This window comes from Apis cerana, linkage group LG16 (genome assembly GCF_029169275.1).
Source record: "Apis cerana isolate GH-2021 linkage group LG16, AcerK_1.0, whole genome shotgun sequence".
Classification (NCBI taxonomy): Eukaryota; Metazoa; Arthropoda; class Insecta; order Hymenoptera; family Apidae; genus Apis; species Apis cerana.
The window spans coordinates 5,119,525-5,140,760 of record NC_083867.1 but is presented as its reverse complement, the minus strand read 5'-3'; the positions used below and the strand labels follow the sequence as shown (position 1 = coordinate 5,140,760).

General features: G+C 31.4%; 2 protein-coding genes across 55 annotated transcripts in view; one reads left to right on the top strand and one right to left on the bottom strand.

Moving 5' to 3' along the window:
* LOC108000498 (A disintegrin and metalloproteinase with thrombospondin motifs 3-like) lies at nucleotides 1-13,086 on the top strand. Of its 5 annotated transcripts, none has more exons than XM_062086664.1 (16): nucleotides 1-1,190; nucleotides 2,260-3,208; nucleotides 3,813-4,079; nucleotides 4,172-4,296; nucleotides 4,376-4,468; nucleotides 4,615-4,850; nucleotides 5,573-5,725; nucleotides 5,798-5,911; nucleotides 6,031-6,163; nucleotides 6,237-6,406; nucleotides 6,493-6,796; nucleotides 9,755-9,887; nucleotides 10,430-10,695; nucleotides 10,845-11,110; nucleotides 11,282-11,537; nucleotides 11,816-13,086. In XM_062086664.1, exons 2-16 carry the CDS (start codon nucleotides 2,686-2,688, stop codon nucleotides 12,119-12,121), a joined length of 3,345 nt encoding a protein of 1,114 aa, XP_061942648.1. In that variant the 5' UTR covers nucleotides 1-1,190; nucleotides 2,260-2,685; the 3' UTR covers nucleotides 12,122-13,086. The 5 variants fall into 5 exon arrangements, with proteins under 5 accessions (XP_061942648.1, XP_061942644.1, XP_061942647.1 ...); XM_062086660.1 differs by having other exon boundaries at nucleotides 1,910-3,208; XM_062086663.1 differs by having other exon boundaries at nucleotides 1,798-3,208.
* The window catches only part of LOC108000332 (sorbin and SH3 domain-containing protein 1), a 109,791-nt gene continuing 100,790 nt past the window's right edge, over nucleotides 12,236-21,236 (bottom strand). For all 50 annotated transcript variants that reach the window (XM_062086657.1, XM_062086606.1, XM_062086625.1 and 47 more), the window contains 7 exons: nucleotides 18,829-19,033; nucleotides 17,330-17,588; nucleotides 16,551-16,662; nucleotides 16,256-16,378; nucleotides 15,984-16,138; nucleotides 15,577-15,647; nucleotides 12,236-15,143 (listed from right to left, as the gene is read on the bottom strand). In XM_062086657.1, coding sequence (XP_061942641.1) covers nucleotides 14,975-15,143; nucleotides 15,577-15,647; nucleotides 15,984-16,138; nucleotides 16,256-16,378; nucleotides 16,551-16,662; nucleotides 17,330-17,588; nucleotides 18,829-19,033 — 1,094 coding nt within the window. In that variant the 3' untranslated portion in view covers nucleotides 12,236-14,974. The remainder of the gene's footprint in view (nucleotides 15,144-15,576; nucleotides 15,648-15,983; nucleotides 16,139-16,255; nucleotides 16,379-16,550; nucleotides 16,663-17,329; nucleotides 17,589-18,828; nucleotides 19,034-21,236) is intronic.

Genomic DNA, 21,236 nt, shown 5'->3' with positions numbered 1-21,236 from the left:
CTTTATTTATTTTTAATTTTATAAAATAATTTTTTTTAATTTTTTTAATATCTAAAAATTCTAATAAATTTTAAAATATTCGATATACATTTGAATATGTAAAATTTATCATATGCAACAATCGTTATGAAAACTTAAGATGCACGAGAATGGATCTCGTAGAATATAAGATAATATTGCCTTGTTAAGAGACAATAAAATTATTCTCGGAAAGAATTCAACACGATCATCGTCAAATATAATCTTTCGAAAAAGCACGTGTATTAATCTATTATACACGTGATGTTTTAAATCATTTTTCATCTTCTTAAATTAATTAAATAATTTTGTCCATATCAGAAATATAAGGAATATATTTTTGAATATTCAAAATTCAATTCTTCGAAATTCTTCGAAATATTTTAACTTTTTATTTTGTCTTGAAATCGATGGAGAAAAAAGTGAAGTAATTCGAAAGTGAAATTTTCGAATCTCGAAAGGAAAAAATAAAATATAAAAACAAATCAAGAAGACAGATCAAATGATTATATTACATTGATATTACTTGTTATCATCACACGATCGCAAGACTTAAGCTTGCACCAATATCAAAAAACAAAATTTTGTTCAAAATTCAATTTTCAAGTCAATAGAAATCTTTAGAAAAAAAAAGTAGAAAAATGCAATGATGCGAGTAAATAAATTATCTCTTCTCTATCTCTATCAGAAGAAAGAAATGGCCGGAACAGATTTAATTCCCTTTGATTAGATCCATTGCGTATTCTGGTGAATACGGTTCAAAGGAAACGAGAAATTCTGGTGGGGCGGCTCGAAATCCTCTTGGCCCTTGTTAAACCTCGCTTCTTGGGGTCGAACAATGCATTTCGTCGGCATCCTCTGTTTCTCCGGTGATTGCACATAAAGCTGCCATTATTAGAACTTCAGTGGGCGGGAGAAGTTTGCTGCTTTTTCCAGCCACGCGTTTTCGCGCTTACTCTTACGCACAATTTGCTCGCGCGCGTTTCGTTCCTATCCACTCCATGTGGCCGCCAGTTGCACCACGACTCTCGTTCCTTCGTGTTCGCACCGCCGCGTGCGACGTCGATCGAGGCAAAATATAACACTAAAATCATTCCATTTCACATCAATTTTACCACGTGAACAGAGGACGGCGCGCGCTGTTTCCAGGCGAAGAAATTTTCAAATCTGATGTGAGCTTGAATTTTCCCGTGTTCAGAGCTGTGCAATCATATAATTCTTCGCGTTCGCGCCACTGTACACGTATCGAAACATGTGATATAAGAACTATCCATTTTATTCCATTATTTCACGTGAACATAGACCCTACGCGTTTCGAGGCAGACAAATTTGTAAGTCGAGTACGAATTTTCAATGTGTTTACAAACCTGTGTAATCGGTATTAGCGTAATTCTTCTTCCTTCGTGTTTATATATGTCGTACACGTATTGAGACAAAATTTAACACAAGAATTATTTCATTTTACTTTTATATTTACGAAGAGAACAACGTATGCCGTTTGACAGATTGTATGCAATGTAAGCTTGAATTTTCGTGTAATTGCTGTTAATCGCACGATGTCATTTTTACCACGTGGTGCACTATTTCGAAAGGAAAAAGTCACAAGTTAGATTCGAATTTTCAGAGGAGACAAATCTTGCGATACAAAAATTTCTTTCTCACTGTTCACGTTCTCACTACATTTTCATTCTAAACCATTTTTAACAACTACCATTAACGTAATATATCGTTTCGAGGCGGAAAAATTATAATTCGTAAAATGTAAATTGAAATTTTCAGTGTGAGAAATCTTCGAGATGATTGCCATATCGCGAATCTCATTTCTTAACGTTCACATCAGAAATTAAACGAACTACTTTTTGTTCTCTTATCTAAATTTTTACCACACCAGAAATGATATAGGCGATTTCGAATCGGAAAGTTTGCATGTGACAAAAATCTCGAGAAAAGATGTGCGATTGTCGCGATCGCTATTATCGCTTGCTCTACTTTCGACCACGCTCGCGATCTAGTTTCTGATTCGCGGTGAATCGTTAATTGTCGCCACGAGTTTTTCGCGATACGCAAAGTTCGAGCTTGCTAGAGTTTCCTCGAAGAATTATTTTCTCTCGTATGTAAAAAATTGTGTAAAATGATATTTTTTTTCCGTATCCTGTATCGTTTTCTTAAATTTGTGTAAAATTGATTTATGACAATTCAAATGGGAATTCTATCCACCATTGCGAAACTTCTCTCGTGAAGTTTATAGAACAGTGCAGCATCGCTCTCTGTTAATTATTGCAACAGTTTAAACGCAAGAATCGTAGAATTCAATTCTTTTTTAAACTTATCAAGCGATCTATCCGTGAATATCGATTATCACAGTGATCAAAGTGATACCAATGATTCACAATCAATCAAGTTCTATCTATTCAAACTTAGTTGAAAAAGAAAAGAGAAATGTCCAGAAAAATGTCCAGTTGCAACAAGATCAACATAACCTCAACGTCCGCTTTTCGCCGTGGAAAGCAATGCATATGAATCGAAGAGACAAAATGAGAATATCATCGATTTCTTCGATCCTCTCGTCACGACATAACTACATCCAAAGCATAGAGAGTAGAAACATGCCCCTCAGATTTCAAACGATCGGAAAATTCGATTGAAGTCTCGCCGAAAGGAAACGTCATGACGCAATCGAAACTTCCGAGTTTTCTGCTCACCACATGGCTGCTGCTCGGCACAATAGCGACGAAATCAAGAATGGGAGAGTTTCTACACAGTTTGCAAGAATACGAGATCGTTTATCCTCGAGTGATCTCGAATGAGAACGGTAGAGGAAGGAGATCGACTCGAGAAAGTTTGGAACCGATGCTCCTCGAGATCAGCAATTGGACATTGAGAACCGTAGTCAACGATCGTTTCCTCTTCTCTTCAAATTTCACCGTGGATTGGGTGAAACGCGGAAAAAGGAGGTTAGAGGATCACGAAAAGGCAAGATGCGATTTACGACGGGGAAGTTTGGAAGGTGACGAGAGTTCTTTCGTCGTGGTTACTATCTGTGAGGAGGACGTGTATGCTATGATGTTGACTGGTCAAAAATCGTTCTTCGTGCAACCATTGACGAACGGTGAACACGTTATGTTCCAGTCGAAGCAGGCTAGATGGTGGTCGACGAGAGAAAATTTGGGTGACGATGTTATCGTTGCAGGTATCGAGAGATAACGATTGTATTATTTATCATCAGAATACGATAACTTCTTGTATAACTTTCTGTTGCAAATGCACGAATATCAGAGTAGAGTATTTATTAATAGAAATTAGATCGATCTGCGGATCAATTGGCTCGTTGATTGAGAAACAAGTCGATTGAAATTATTGATTGGAAATTTTTTGTCCTTTTAATGCATTTAGAAATAAATCGAAGATTTATATATATTTAGTAAAAAAAAAGCGATAGAAAATTTATTACACTTGGCGAGTAAAAGTAATCTTCGTGAAAATTGTGTTCAATACGGGAACGAATTCTAGTTTCATCAATTATTTACAACGTGGAAAATTGATTGCAATTAAATTACGTAACACATTCACGCGGATACAACTCTGAGCTGCACGGATCAAATTGCATCGGAATTTATTGCAGGAAAATTCGAGACACAACTTTTAGTTTATAAATTAATTATTTATTTTCCGAATATCCATTTGGGGCGCAGCTTTTAAAACGAAACAAAATTTTAATTATTAGATCAATTTCACGGAAGAATAAAATGTAAATTTTTTAAATTATGAAATAATTTTATATTTTCGATTCACAGAGAAATCGAAGAAAGAAAGAAAAGATAAAAAATCGAAGCGAAGAAGACGGGAATCGTTGAATCACGATGTTCAGACATTTTACAATCTTTCCGGTGACATATTTGACGTGGAGTATCCAGAAGCTGAGAAATTAATTTTATACGATGAGAAAGACGAAGTATCTGCAGAGTATAACGATACCAGTGTGGAAGAATTACCGATTGACGTAAATTCTGAGGAGATTGGACATTTTTCTGGGCCCAAATGGCAAAGAAACAAAATATCGAGTAAGCTAAAGAAATAATTTTCGAAAAGTAATTTCTCAATTTTTCAATAAAAATTATTTATTCGATGGAAATACGAGTCGATATATTTCCAGGGAGAAAACAAGGCAGTAAAGAATCGCCGCCACGATGGTTGGAGCTTGGAATAGCTGCAGATTATTCTGTGATCGATTTTCACGGAATTCGAGTACAACAATATATCTTGGCACTTTTGAACATCGTGAGTAATTTTATCGATTGATATTAATTTACAAAAGATAGTTCAGACACGTTCGATTAGAGTTATATTTGAATTCCAGGTCAGCGCGATTTATATGGACCCATCTCTCGATTCGAATATGGTTCTAGTGATCGTGCGAATGATTTTATACGCGGAGAAAAGAGATGGAATGGTAAGCGATGGAAAATTTATTTTTAAGTCGATCTATTATTTGGCCAGCCCAAGTTATAAGAAGGGAAACCTAACAATGTTAAAATAGAATAATGTTAAAATAGAAAATTGTGAAAGCCGTGCAATAACTTATAAATTTTAATGTAGGTTCGCCGTGGTGACGCCAGACGTTCTCTCGAAAACGTAAATAAATGGAATAGAAAAATGTTATCCTCGGCAGATGTAAATCATGATGTTGCAGTATGGCTGACACGGTTGGATATAGGAGGCCCTTCCGGGTACGCACCTGTGTCGGGGGTATGCGATCCCTCCAGATCATGCGCTTTGAATCGAGACGAGGGTTTGACCAGTGCTTTTATCATAGCGCATGAGGTGGCACACATGTAAGTATTCTGTTGTATTATTATGCATTTTTCATGCGTTTTCATCAAGTGCATCATTAATTAATTTAATTTAATTCAATTGAAATTTTATGAATAAATTTTATTGAAATTAAAACTATTATAATAATTTTCAGAGAATGAACAACAAATCATTAGAAACGAATATTGCATTTTAGAACACCTTCACATTTTGTTGTTTCAAAAATATCATCGTATGAAAAGAAAGAGTAATTTTTAATTTTTTAATTTTAAACGACTGTAGCTTTCAAAATAATAGCTTTTCCGAGTCAGATTAGAGGCGGCTGAAGCGCAAAATATTGCCCTTTAAAATGCATTTTTTATTCAGCACCATGCGACTGCAGATTCCAAAATTATCGTTCAAATGAAAGGATAATTTGTAATTTTTTACTTTAAAAATTTGGACAGCTTTGAAATTATATCTTCGAAGATAATAGCGATATCTGTAATTACACAATGGTTACATCGATTCTTAATCTATTTTTATCTCTTACTACCTGCATTTCTATATATTTTTATTAGAAATTGATGATTCCTCTTGGTTCCATTCAATTATTTATAAGCCTAACATTATTATAAAAATGAATCATTTTCATAAAATTTCTTTGCACAAATGTTATCTCAAAGAATCATATATCTTTGCTTTATCACTTTGATATGATCATTTTTTTTTTCCCTCTTTAACGTAAAAATGTTTACCATAGTCTAGGCTTGACTCACGACGGGGACGAGATGACTGGAAACGCTTGCAAAGAAGAGGGATCTCGAGGAAGCGTGATGGCGCCCATGGTCGCGGCCACGTTCCACCACTTCTACTGGTCCGCCTGTTCCAAAAAGGAATTCCATCGAAGAGTGAGGTAAAACGATGGTTATTTTACTTTGGAATATATCCTTTTTAGAATTATATATCTTAAAGTAGATATTTGCAGACGGTGGTCCTGTTTGCTGAACAAACCGAGACACGATAGCCTAGGCCAATTAAGAACAACTGTTCGGGAAACGTTCACCATGGACGAGCAATGTCGCATGGAATTTGGCGAAGGGTGATTATTATCTTCATGATATTCAGAGATTTTTAAATTTTTTAAATTTTTTAATTTCATTTTCAAATTACCATTTGCACGAGATTGTATCATTCGAATTTGTATTTTTGAACGAAAAGTTACGAGCATTGCAAAACTTTTGACATCGAGGAACCATGCTCCCGTTTATGGTGTGGCAACAGCAATATTTCTGAGTCTTGCAAGACAAAGAAGGGACCGCCGTTGGAAGGCACGTTGTGTGGAACCTCGAAGGTAAATTTTTAATGTCAATTATCGATTACATTACAAATATTAAGAATAATGAATTATCTGAATGTTATTTCAGTGGTGCATAAAGGGTCGATGCGTATCGACGAATAGAAAAAACTTCGATTTTGGCGTGATACTGAATAAACCTAGAAACGGAGGCTGGAGCGGGTGGGCCTCCTGGAGCAAGTGTTCCAGAACCTGTGGAGTAGGAGTACAGTGTCGAACGCGAAAGTGCAACAAGCCTCTGTTAGCGTTTCGAATTCTTTTCATTTTTTCCTTTAAACTAAATAATTTTTATCTTTGATCTTCATCGATTTTCTTTTTTTTCAAAGGCCAGCCTACGGTGGAAAATACTGTTCAGGCCCCAGCGACGATTGTAGGGTATGCGATTTGCCAATGTGTCTAACCTCGATCGATCTCAGAGCTCAACAGTGCACCAAATTGGCCAATATTCTTTATCTCGAGAGATTCGATTCCACTAGCGACGTAACCTGGTTACCTCACGCCTCCAATCAGGAGAATCTGAGATGTCGATTGGTTTGCAGGAGTAAAGAGACGGACGAGATATTTTACACGAGAAAGCATTTGATCGATGGCACCCCATGCTCTTACGGATCGACAGATATATGTATACAGGTAAGATAAAATATTTGATAGTTTTTTAATATCCTTTAATAGTTTTATTCTCTTCTACTTTTAAATTTCTTTTTTTCTTTTTCATGGACAAAATTAGAAGATTTATTAAAAGTATTTTCTTCTATTATTTGAACTGCTGTAACTTTGGAGAAATGTGGCAAGATAGTGATTCTTTGGACTCGTTCTTCTATTTTCGCGCATCTGAATTAAATTTTCATCAGTGATCTTTTTATATTGAGAAACACAGCGAAGGATAATTTTCTTCGTTAAAAATTTTATATTTTGGATGGATTGTATGAATCTTAATAAATTTTATATGTAATTTATTTTGCAACAAGCTTCTAGAAGAAAGTCTCTTCTTTAAAATGACCCCTTGAAAGTCGATGTACGATATTTTTTTTATTGTTCTATAAAATGTTATGAATAAAAAATGAGTACGGTAGGTAAAAAAGAAATCGTACCACAATTTTTCAGGACTTGTTTTAAAGAGAAGACTTTTCTTTAAAAGCTTATTGTAGAATAAAATGTAGAAAATTTATTAAAGTTTGTAGAAACAATTTAATTTGTGAAATTTTTAAGGAAAAAATCATTTTTTGTTCTGAATTTTGTTTTTCAATGTAAAAGAATTACCAAAAAAAAATTCAATTCAGATATTTCAAAATAGAGGCTTTGCTCTTTGAAATGAGCCCAGAATGATTACTCTATGATATTTTCTTCAAAAGTTATAACATTTTAAAAAATTTAAATTTGAATTAACAATGAATTTTTAACTTAAAATTTAATCTTTTAATTTTGTATAATGAGTGCATTTGAATCCAGAATTGTAAATTAATTAAATATATGAATATACATTCGAAATTAATACTATTTTATTTGTTTTTAATAATATTAAAAAATGTTTTAAATAAAAATTGGATAATTTCAAGAATTTGATGTTCTTAATTCTTTGTTAAATATATAGAGATGATACAAAAGTCAAATTACTTTTTTTAAATACAATCATATATTTTTTAATTGATTAATAAGTGCAGTATATTATTCTCTGCAAGAAACTATTGTATCATTTGTAATAAAAAATATTATTTTAGGAGAAATTTAATTATATCTAATTAAATATTAAATATTAAATATTAAATCTAATTAAATATAAAAATAATCTCTTGAAATAATACATTTTAGACTTTTATGGCTTAATACTTTTTTATAGAGAATACAATACTTTATCGATTAGTGAATAAAAAATATATGATTCCATATAAAAAAATGAAGTTGATCTTCAGAATTTTTTCCTTCCTCCTAAGGAAAAATTAATAACATGATAATGTACTCCTTTTGAAACCATTCCATTTTTATCCGAAACATTTTTTAATATTATGAAAAATAAATGAAATATTCAAGATAAAGTATGATGGAGTTAATAGATAAATATATAAAATATAAATATAATATAAAAATTTTTAGAATTAAGAAAACTGTTGAAAAAACGATATAAAAGATTAAAAGATATAAAAAATGAAAACTGTAAAAGGTAAGTATATAAGGTAAGTAAAATACATAAAATATGTCAAATATCTGTACAAAACTTATTTTAAAATTGTCTTCTTCAAAAGCGAAAATTATAGGCGAGCCATAATTCCAAGAATTTGACGTCATTTCTAAGAACTGCCGAAATTCTAGGAATTTGATTTCACTTCCAAGAAAAATTTTTCGAGCGACCTCCTATCAACTTATGTTCTCCTGATACAAAATCGCAAAATTGGCTAGAAATTTTTTTCATTCGAGAGTCTCGATAATTCCAGGAATTTGACATCATTTCCAAGAACTGCCGAAATTCTAGGAATTTGACGTCACTTCCAAGAACTGTCGAAATTCTAGGAATTTGACGTCATTTCTAAGAACTGTCTAAATTCTTCGAACTTTTCGACTTTTCGAAAACTAATTCATGCTCGAAATTTTTCTTGAAATTTATTTTTCTTTTATACTTAGCTTTTTTCATACTTATCTTTTTTCATACTTACTTTTTTTAACTGCTATATTTGTAAGAATAAATCATTTTTTCATTTTACTTAATACTAATTATGAAATTTGATATATTTAGTTATTTTATGCTTTTATAAATTTATCCCATTAACTCGCAGAATTGTCAAGAAAATTGTGAAAATGGAATTTGTTGAAGAAAAAATGAAAAGTAAAAAACATAAAATATATAAAAATATATTAATATTAATATTATTGCAATAATAATAAAATTCCTAAAATTAAAATGAAAAATATATAATATATAATAATATATAAAAAATATAATATATACGAAATAATACATAAAATATATAGGCAACATAAAAGTACAAAAATATAATAAATTAGATAAAAATAAAAAAAAATTATCATTTATATTGTCACTATATATATAAATATATATAATTTTATTGCCAAATATAGACAAAAAGACAAATAAAGAAAAAAGGATGAAAAATGGACAAAAATCGGATAAGAATTGACGCTCAGTGCCATCTCTTGAGTATTAAAATTATTTATTTTCTAAAAACAATCAAAAGATGGCACTAATATTCAATTCTTACTCTACTTTATCTACTTTACTATCTTTAAAGAAGTTGTCTTCGATCCTTAACAGATGGCACTAATAGTCAATTCTTAAGCTAACTCTATCTTTTTCTTCACTATTTCCTATTCTTTCTTTGTGTTTCATTTGCGGCACTCTGGAGATGGCGCTGATTTCAATATTTTTACCCTATCTCTATCCTTCTCTGATTATCTATTATCTTTGTCTGTGCTTTATGAAACGAGCTAAAAACGATTCCGATTAACATCATTTGATTAACATTATTTCCTTTTCTTAATATATCGATCTAACATATATTACAATCCAAGATATATATTAATAGAATAGTTCTATGATTAATTTATGATTATTTATTAAAAAATTTCTTTCTTCAGGGCGAGTGCCATGAAATGGGATGCGATCACGTTTTAGGATCGAAGAAAGTGTTCGATCTATGCGGTGTATGCGATGGTGATAATTCGAGCTGCGAAAATATCGTCACCAAGTTCCATCGGAAGCTTCGACGAGGTCAGTCCAATTAAAATTGAATTCTTAAAAATATGGATGAAATTATCCTCGAGATCGGATATTTAAGGGAATCGTTCCGAATTAATTTAAAAGCATAAGAATTACGAAGATGGAGTGATTAGTTGTTAGCTCATATCGAAGGAAGTTTTCTTCAATTTTCTTCAAAGTTCTATGACGTAGAAGAAGAGAGGGGAAGTAAAACAGCAAAAACTTTTAATTACTATCGAGAAACTATGCGATGAACGATGTGGTTGGTAGTTGAAAAATTTAATCTAATGGCATCTCTTTTTGAAATATTTGAATTATCAGAATTGTCAGACCTGTAGAATTTAAAAATTCATTAATATTGGTAATATTTAAATTGTTAACTCAATAAAATTAATATTTAATTTTGCAAAAAAGCCTTAGACAATATTATATTACCTTGAGCCTAAATTTTTTAATTTTTTTATTATATATTATTTTTTTAATAAAATAAAATATTTATAAATTTTAATTCAATTAATAAACATAAATATATTATATTTATTTAAATTTTCTAGAAGTAACACGAGTCGCTATAATACCACGAGAGGCGTACAATTTGTATATGAACATCACAATAGCTGGATCTCCGCACTTCCACAGAGATAACTTGACAATCGTGATTGGTGATGGCAGGAGAAGACGAAACGTTCAGGAGAATTTAGCTTCTCGAAAGCGAGATATAACGATCGTTCAAGGTGCTGCCTTTCGAGTTCAGAAACGTGGTAATAACACGTATTCCATAGAGGCGAATGGTACTACGTTTGAAGATGTCGTCATTTTGGTATGAAATTGTAAAATATAACTTAAGAATTTTGTACATATTAAAATACAATAAAAAGAAAAAAAAAGAATCTTGTCAAATTGCAACATACCATATTTTCAATTCTAAACCAATTCTCTTCTATTTTAAAAATGGTAAATTTTCTATAGCTTATAGTAGCAAAGAATACGATACATCAAGGAATCTCGACTACGGTTTCCTTGAGATATTTCTTAAATCGCGATGAAAGGAGCGCTAAGGATAGATACGTATGGCTATTCGGTGGTTGGAGCTTTTGTTCGGCCAGTTGCGGTGGTGGAACCCGTCAGAAAATGATAGTCTGCAAGGATGAGAAAACAGGGAGAATAGTGTCGCGAAGAAAATGCCCGCTGACGACCAAACCGAGTCAAGAGATAGAGAAATGCAACGTCTTTAGGTATCTATTTTACTAAAAATCTGAAACTAACAATAATAACAAAAATCTGGAACTTGCTTTCACTTGGTTTGATAGTGATCTAATTTCTCAATTATTATCTTAATTAAAAGAAATAACATAATTTCTTAAAAAATAAAATGCAATAAATATAATTGTTTTTTCAACTCACAGTTGTACCTTCAAATGGATACCAGGCCCATGGGAAACATGTTCAACTACGTGTGGAAAATTTGGCCTACAATTACGACAGCTTTATTGCATTCATTCGGGTTTCAATGGAACAGAAATAAATAGGAATAACGAAATAGAAGTGTACAGAACGATGGTACAATCATCCATATGCCAATCGAGCCCTATGCCTACGAGTACCAGAGAATGTAACAGGATTCCTTGCCCTGGACGTTGGATTTTTACAGACTGGTCCTCGGTAATTTTATCTTATCTTTTACCTTCTGAAAATATATAAATTAAAAAAATTGGATGATAACTTGTCATATGAACAATATATAATATGCAATATCATAGATGTAATATTGTACTACAGGGATCTTCATGTCCAACAAGTAGAAACGAATAATAGTTGTGAAGTTGGGTGATTATGAAGACGTGAAGTTTGTTCATTTCTCCTGTAACATCATAAATAATATTTTAATTTCGAAAACTATACTTTCAGGTTGATATATTCGCTTTTTTTTTCTTTTCCAGTGCTCGAAGAAAAATGGGAAAGGTATACAGTCGCGAATAGCCAGATGCATTCCTCCAGAGAACGAATCGTTTTACAATTGCGACGGTCCAACCGTAAAAACGGAAATCCGTTCTTGCACCGGTCACGTGACCAGAGCTATCGAATTTCCATCTCGCTGCCTCAGAGACAAGAATCGATTCTGCTCCATACCGAGTTTGAAACGATACTGCAACGTAGTTGCTTTTAGAAAAAGGTGTTGCCGTTCTTGCGAAAATTTTGATTCGTCGAATTCTTTCGATCGGGAACACCGCATGTTGCAAACTTGAATTAAACTTAAAATTTCTTTTAAAAAAAAATATTTATTGTTTGCGATGAATTTAAGATAGAATTTATTTTAGCATTTAAATTATTTCAACAATATTAGATATTGAGATGAAAGATTGTGGTAACAGACTAAGATTTATTTAAATTTCGAGTATACAATACACAGTGACATTATTTATTAGTGCGAATTAAAAATCTAATGAAATAAATCCAAATCAAGAAAAAAAAATCGGGATGATCAAACACTTTGTAATAAATATCGAAGATAAAATGGTAATATGGAACTTTGCATATTGTTGCATTGCCAATTATATGTATATCATAATTTATTCGTTTGACGAATACTAAAAATTATTCAAATCATATTTGTTAATAATTTATTGATATTTAAAATAATTTTCAATTATTTTAATTTTTTTATATACACAATCAAAATTAAAATTTCGATAAAAATATATTATATTCAACTTAATCATAAAATATATTATTTGAGTATTATTTTTATTTTTTTAGATTAATAATATTTAATAATAATAAAGCTGCAATAACAAATTATATCATATTATATAAATTGCATATGATATTCCATATTATCATATTCTCTTCCAAATCGTTAAACAAGCTTCTACAACTCGTTTTTTACGAGTAGTAGAGAAATCGGAAGATTCGATTCGATCGAAGAAATTTGCATTTTCTTTCATATACTGTCCTATGTTATATCCTTCGACTTCCGTTTCCTCCAATTCACGCCTGAGACTATAGCTGTTAAAATCAGCGAAGATATGTTCATAACAAAAAGATATGTACGTAAACATATGTATAGGGTGTTCCAGATTTATAGACGCAAATAAAATGTTTAAAAAATATCAATTTTTAAATATATATATATATACGATGTATATAAGTTAAAATATTTTGTATAATTTTATATATTGAATTATTTAATTAATAAACAAACGATAAAATATTTCGATGTCTATTAATTTAAAAAATTTAATTTCTTTTTTCTAAAAAGAATAAAAAAAAATTTTTAAAAATCATTAAAAATTAACTCGATTTGCATCCATAATCTTGTTAGATCGACCCTTGAACAATGATATATCAACTGAAACGATCATTAGTCGCAACTGGTTGGATTAATGCCCTCGCTACATGCTCGATTATCTCATCTCGTTCTACTGAATTACAATAGTAATAAGTATTGTCTGTTTTTTCCAACTGGATTCTTATTAGCATTCGTATTTCTTTCCATTTTTTTATATCTAGACTTAATGTAAGCTGTAACGTCATGGCGAAACGTCTTTGAAAATCGTTGAGTCTTATTATACTCGGTGTGACATCGGCGAAAATCCTTTTAGTTACGATTAATTAATGATATATAGATTAATACGATTCGTTTCTTTGTTATTTCTTCGTGAAATTTACATGGGTGCATTTTAACACGTGCGCGATTAATTATGCCGTTGATTACTTATTACAATTCATTATTATATAATATTGTAATTATATATACGTATGTATATAGATATATCTTCTATACATATTATATAATTCATTTATATGTATATATGTATATATATATATATATATATAACTCTGGATACAAATAATGTTTACAAAAATATTAATTTGGGAAGGCAAACTTTTAATTATATAATTATATATAATTATAAATCGCTTATTCTTGAATACTCACGAATATAACAATAACACGGCTGATTTATCTACAAACACAGAAGAAAACGTCTTCTCCGCGAATTGAAATCAACTCTCGTCTCGAATTATCAATTTTTTACTGAAAAATCTCACGATTCGGAACAATTTTCACGAAATTACGTTAATATACGTTTCTCGTACGCGAACAGGTCGTTTAAACAAGGCAAACTTCTCGTTTAAAAGTTAGATCGTAAAATTTTCGAGATTAAATTACTCGAAACGTATGATTCTTTGGTTTGTTTTAAAAGTTTAACATGTACGGTGTGAACAATGCAATTTCATTAATGATAAATAGATAACTTCTTACTTTTAACACCGTTAACAGGTTAAGCAGATTTCTTGCTTATCGATTAATGGTCTTGTTCGTGCACGTGTTATTGAAAATGGCGTATAACCGAAAGCATAAAAAAGGGGTTCAACAGAAACTTTCGGTTCAATACATTTTTTACCCAACTCGAATTTCTGTCCACAAATGGATGAAATTCACGATTGCCATTTGATCGAAAAAACACGAATAACTTCGTTCGTTGCTGGTGAAACCAGAAATAGTCCTCTCGATAGGGCTCTGTTTTACGATTACATAGAAATAGGCTCGACGGAAACTTTTCGTTTCGTTCTGTCGATGATTCTGCATGTGTAAAAATTCACATTATCTCTACATTAATCGTTTCCATTTATACGAACAAAAAGTATTTCTTGTCGTGTTCGTTTTTTTTATTTCGATGCCTCGCAACGTCCGCCTGACGCACTCGTTTTCGTCGTATAATAAATTACTAAACATTATTATACACTACATACACGTTATGAAGTTTCTAACGTTAAGTTTCCTTCTTCTTCTTTTTTTTTTTTTTTTTTGGTGAATCTTCAACGATAAGGTTCGTTTCGATGAGTTTCTCATGTGTTTGCAATATTATTAAAAGTATCTATTTGATTGTATATTTTTTCTTTTTTTTTTTTCCATTTTTAGGTATCATTTTTTTTTATTATCGTTGAAATTTACGAATAGGAAGACTGTAATGAGATACATATCTCGTTGATCCTTATCATCGATCGATTAAAAATTATCTATTTTAACGATTCGAATTTTTAGTGCTTTGGTAAAATGTAAATCGTGGTTCGATACAGCTCGTTGTCATTTTTCACAATCGTTCCACGTAATTGCCAGGGAAAGTACCAAAGTAGCCGGTCCTTTGACTGGAACCAACGTACCAACCGTCGTCGCACTTCTCCATTACGTATACTGTGTCGCCTTCTTTCAATTCAAGTTCGTCTTCGTTTTGTGGTCTATAATTATAGAGAGCTCGATATCTAAAAAAAATTAAATAGTTAATCAATATCATTAAACGGTAATTAAGAAATTATCAGTGAATGAAATAAAAGAATTGAAAAAAATGAATAAAAAAAAAGTTATCATTTAAAGTTAATAATCAATAATAGATATAGATATAGATATAGATGCGTAGATATTTCTAATATTTATAATTTGAAGAGTAAACTTCACTCTGTATTTTTTTTTATAACATTTTTTTCAGAATCTTTCAAAATCTTCTTAAAATATATTTTTTTAATGTTTCTATATATTTTACTGAAAACTAGATAATATGATACGCTTAAGAAATTCAGTGGTTATAATGCAATTTATAATTCTATTATTAAACGTGAAATAAATATTGACGATTTTTTTTTCTTTCAATATAAAATAAATGAATTAAAAATTTTTTGAAATATGAGAGGAACTCACGGTATTGGTTCAGAGTGTGTGTCGATGTGTAGTGCTTCGGAGACATGTAATTTGTTTCCTCCCATTCGTGGCTGAAAATTATAAAAAAAAAAAATTATTAAACCAATGCAAAAATAAAAATTAAAACTAAAGTAAGAATTTATTTTTCATCTTTTATTTAACTCGCTCGGATTTCTCGCTTGCATGCCATCTCTCATTGCTGACCTATCTCAATATGCAATATCTGTGTATTAGTAATAGTAGCAGATGCCAAGTCAGCATTTTTTTGTTTTTCGTATTTACTGCTCGTGACGTATTTTCAAAAAAAGAAATAGGTCACATTTACATACAAGCTTCGCTATTTAGAACTCTTGATTACTTAAGTATTTCGTTTTTCAATACAAGTACAGTGTATTTAAAATACTAACCAGTGAATTATAGTGTGGCTGAGTTGTGTTCATATTAACTGGTATGGACGGCATATAATGATGAGGTCCCATACTCATTTTCCCTCCAGCTGATCCATTTGCCAAAAGGCTATGAGCAGCTGGAGCGGCAACTGGTTTGTTTTGTGTTGGCGTTTCTGTAATTAAATTGAATGTCATTCACAAGAGTATTAATAAAAAAAAAAAAATTAAAATAAAAATAAAATTTAATAAAATGCTAAAATATATTTTCGAAATTTTCAAATTATATATACCTGATCTGAGGCCAGGCTCAGTGATAACTTCGACGTAAGAGATGGGGAATATCCCTTTTCTGTTTCCAATACGTCCCTCATACCAGTTTTCATCGACTCTTCTCGTCAAGACGACAAGTTCTCCTATGAAATAATTTTTTTTTTTTTGTATAGTTTTATAAATTATAGTTTATATAATTTATTTTATTATTATATAGAAATAGATAAAATATTGGCTGCGTTTGAAACGCAGCTTCGTAAGTGATACGAAATGTTTTACATATATTTTCATATTTACATATATTTTCATATTTACCTTTGGCCAAAGATAACTCAAGATTTGTTTGGGCAACGAAGTTGAATTTAGCTCGTGCTTGTCCCTCGTATGGTTTCTTTGGTGTGGTTCGCATCCCGTCGTAGGGCAAAATCTGTAACAAAAAGACAATGTTAATTTTTCATGTAAATATATTATTTTATACGATATTATTTTCCATTGTAAAGTGGTTCAAAAATATCTGACAAATGAATAAATTTATCTAACAAGTAATTTATCTTAAAATTCTACGATCGAACCTTATTAAAATTAGAAAAACTTTGAACCGTTATAACTTCAAAGATACTAACTTCCGGTCAATGAATAAAAGATCATTAGAAGCGCAGAATCTTGCACTTTAAAATGCCTTTTCATTTGTCTCGACACGAATCTCCGTTCTCAAGATATCGTTGTGTAAAGAAAAGAGTAATTTTTAATTGTTTATTATCTCCATTCTTATCTCGCACTTTGACTTATTCATCTATGCCAAACTTCAGACTAATGACAAACACAAATCCAAGAAGATACATGCATTTCTAGGAAAAAATATAAGTTACTAGATCGCATCTCCATAGCAGTCTCAAATACACATTGAATTTTTAATCTCGACAAAACCGATTGAGATTGAAAAAAAGAAATTTTTCGTCGAAAGAAAATTTATTATTCCGTATTTGAATTTTATTTCGAACTATTATTATTATTATTATCGAACGAACGATTTGAGGTTCATTAATAAATTTAAAATAAATTTAGAATAAAGAATAGAGTTGAAGGGGAATTACCTCGACGTAATTCGATGGGAACAGGCCGATCATAGCATTATGCTCACCCTCGTACCAGTTCTTGTCTACCTGGCGACGCACGAATATTATGTCACCGCGACGGAAATTCAATTCCCGGCAAGATTGGCCGATAAAGTTGTAAAGCGCCCTTGCCACGAGCCGAGGTTCCGGTGTTTGCTCCTGGGATCGGCTTCTGTGGCTCAGGTCATCCACGAAATCGTCGTAACGGTTCAAAGGGATCGGTGATTTCTGCGATGGGCTGCAATCATAAAAAGAAAAGAAAAAAAAAACGAATAAAAACGTTCGTCGTGGCCTTGCGCGAAATGAATTATCGTGGAAAATTATTTTAATCGTATCTTGGTATTAAATTAATATTTAAATTACTTCTTAAATTCACGCTGCATATACAATTTACACGCTACGTTTTATCTTTTAATGAAATCTCTCGTGTAAAAAAGCGTGGTGCAACGATTCGATTAAGTTAAATCTAAATGTAAGCTTGAAATATATCACTTAATCAAAGGAACTTCAGAATCGAGTGTCAAATTAAAACTGTGAATTAATTCACATCTTCTTAAGTAGATAGAAGTTGTATGTGTTACGCTCATGTATCCTCTTACCCTCGTTCAGAACAATGAATAATTCTTACACAATATTTATAGAAGACGGTTACACATCCGCGCAAAGTGCAATTATACGAGACGGTCACTGAAACAAGTGGTCTCTAACAAAGAAGATTGTTTTTGCTACAACAATTCTTCGAATTCCTGCTCTTAATGATATATTTTTGTAAATTGAAATATAATCAGAAGATGATTTTATCTTCGCCTAATGTCTAATCCATATCGAAATTTATATTTATAAATATCGAATATCAATACGAAATATCATGTATAATAATTTTCTAATAATTTGAATTCCTAATAATAATTTTTCTTTACAAGATCCATTCGATTTAAATCGAATAATTTAATATAATATTGATTTGCAAAATGTATAGTATCTTTCAATGGAATTTTTCAAATTGACCGTTTGCGAATATATACCTCAGAATAGAGAAAAGTCAACGACACTTTAATACATTCTCAGACCAGACATAAATTTATTATTCTTCCCATTACTACTCAAGTTATTACGCAATGCGCCACGTACTCTTAAGTTATTTTACGCGGGCGTATTAAAGTGTAGGTGACTCATCCGCGAAAAGGAAAAATGGAAAAAGAATTTTTACGATGCTGACATTTTATTTCCTCGAGTTAATAACCCTGCACGTTAATTTTCAAATAAACAAAAAAAGCAAAAAAAAGAAAAAAAGAAAAAAGAAATCTGTCCTTTCTTTCTCCATTCTCTCTCGAAACAAAAATTAATTTTTCGAAATTTAATAATCCCGCATCGATAAATATTTAAAATTTTATTACATTATAAATACCGTAGAATAATTGATAATATCGTATTCCTGCATGTTAATAAAAAATAATAAAGCGGAGAAAGAAACTTACATGAAGTTGTCGGTGTGCCTCCTCGAATCGATGTCGTGGAGCTCCTGGAGATATTTGCGACGCCGTTCCTCTTGATAAACGCGTCGCATATTCTCCGCGCTTCGACGAGCGAGCTCTTCCTCGCTCAATGGTTCTTTCGCCTCTGTACGCACTGGTGAACGATAGTGAATCGTCACCTCGCCCTCCACATAACGCCTCGGTGATTCTACAACAGAGAACGTTCGTTATTACAACCTTCCTAGATATCGTTCATTTCGATTTAATTTCGTCGTCTCTCTCTTTCGCCAAGTTGCCATTGTTCTTAATCTAATTTACTCGTGATTCTTTATTTATCGGTCGTTTGCTTCTCGTTGTTGTGGATGATCTATATGAAATATATATCTCTCGCAAAAGATATCGATGAAATTGTTCCAAGAGATTTTTCCTTTTATTTGCGAACATTTTATTTCGTTTGATATCGCGAGGAAAATTATTTTTGAACAAATAATTATGCATTAATTAAGATAATGGATATTTCGTGGAGAAATTCTTAGTCAATTTTAATTGAACGAATGTACAATTTCCAGTAACGTATCGTGAAACAAAAATCTTGATTAATAGGGGGGAGTAAAACATATTACGTATAGGTGTGCGCGTATCATAATGACAAATGGAATTAGCGCATAAATTAGCCCGTTGCACGTGACAGTTCGATAATCGATACCTTTTGCGTGTACACGTTACAATTTAATGATTAATCGCTTCTCGAACATCATGGGAGAAATTATTGCGAAAAGATCGCATTGTACAAATAATTACCGTAAACGCATGTAAAAGTGGATCAGCATTCTACATAACCTCGAAGAATGATACACGATACGACACCTCTCTTCTTTCGTGGTGTTGCCTTACGAAACATGAGATTTGAGGGCCTTTAGTGCTAAATAATCACGCGTTTTACTTTTACAATTATCAAACGCCGTAGAAAATGCTAGTGACCCTTTATTCAAATTTCGAAAAATTTAACATAAGAGAATTACAAAATGCACGCGATATGTAAAAAGGCATCAAATGCAAAAAATAATACGTATTACGATATTTAAATAACGAAACAGATTTTTGTCTCGTTTTTTTTTTGTAATATGTGTTCGAAAGAATTTAAATTTGCATAAATATTACCAGCCTATCGATAATACAAGTTTTTAATAATACGAATTTCACTTCATAAATATTATTTTCCTTTATAATTTACATTGACCTACTCTTATCGCACGTAAAACGACCCACAATCAATAGGTGTTCACGAATGTCTTTGCATTTCCGATTCTCTGGAAATTATCAGGGCGTGCAGAAATTCAACGGAGGAAGATGAAGGTTTTACGCGAAAAATCGGATCGTAGATAAAGAACAGAGGTTTAACCTATATTAAGGTCGTTGTACAACAGGAAGTTATATGGCTTCTTTTGTTCGCGGGAAGGAAGCTCTGATTATTTGGGAAAGATAATTTTGAAGAAGAATCGATTAACTTTGGAGAAAGTATGAAATTTATTTAACTTTTCACGATTTTAATTTCGTGAATCTTTTATTTTCACGTTCAATCATACGTTATCGGCAAAGGAATAATTTTTGCATTGCAAAGTAAATGAAATATCAAAATGTCAATCGTATCTCACCTTATAAAACCGGTCTATTTCTCTTGATATACTTAGATACTTAGATAAAAAAAAGAATGAATTAAGAATTCATACTTTTAATGTCAAATTTCTGCATTAACCTCAAAATTACAATAATTATACAAGGAATATACAGATCCACAAAGAAGGAAGTCGAAATTTAAAGAATTTCTCGAATAAATGCATTCTAAAAAATTAATAATAATAACAATTTTCCTTCGAAATAATTAATAACGACAAACTAAAAATAATTATAAAGATCTTATTTATAAAATAATGAGAACAATTACCACGATATTGCGCCACAATACGAACACTAAAAGTAAATAAATAAATTAACCATCTGTATCCATTCCTTAATCCGTTTCCTAGAAGCTCACTACGTACACTTTTATTCGAGTTAATTTGTTTGTAAATTCAACACGATGAAAATACGTACGTAGCACGTGCGTATCCGCGCAACGAGATCACGCGACTGATAAAGCGAAAGCAACTACGAACAAGCCTTGACGAACGTGAGCGAGAATCGCGGATTGCGCTTGCGTTCTAATGCGAGTCAGTTTATTAGGATGTTGCAATCTGCAATACCGATCGAAAATACGAAATCACTATCTTGAAACAAAAAGTTTTGTTAATTGAGAAAAAAAAAATAAATGACAGAAGAAATTAGAGGAGTGAAGTGTAATATGAAATCATTATTTTAAAAAATGAAAGATTTAGATCAGAATTTTTAATTCGAAAAAAATAAGTGGAATT

Excerpts from the sequence above, each read along its gene's own strand:
- LOC108000498 (XM_062086664.1), top strand. The coding sequence starts at position 2,686 with ATGACGCAATCGAAACTTCCGAGTTTTCTGCTCACCACATGGCTGCTG. Across the intron at positions 3,209-3,812 it reads TGACGATGTTATCGTTGCAG|AGAAATCGAAGAAAGAAAGA; the intron begins GTATCGAGAGAT and ends TTCGATTCACAG. Across the intron at positions 11,538-11,815 it reads TTTTTACAGACTGGTCCTCG|TGCTCGAAGAAAAATGGGAA; the intron begins GTAATTTTATCT and ends TTTCTTTTCCAG.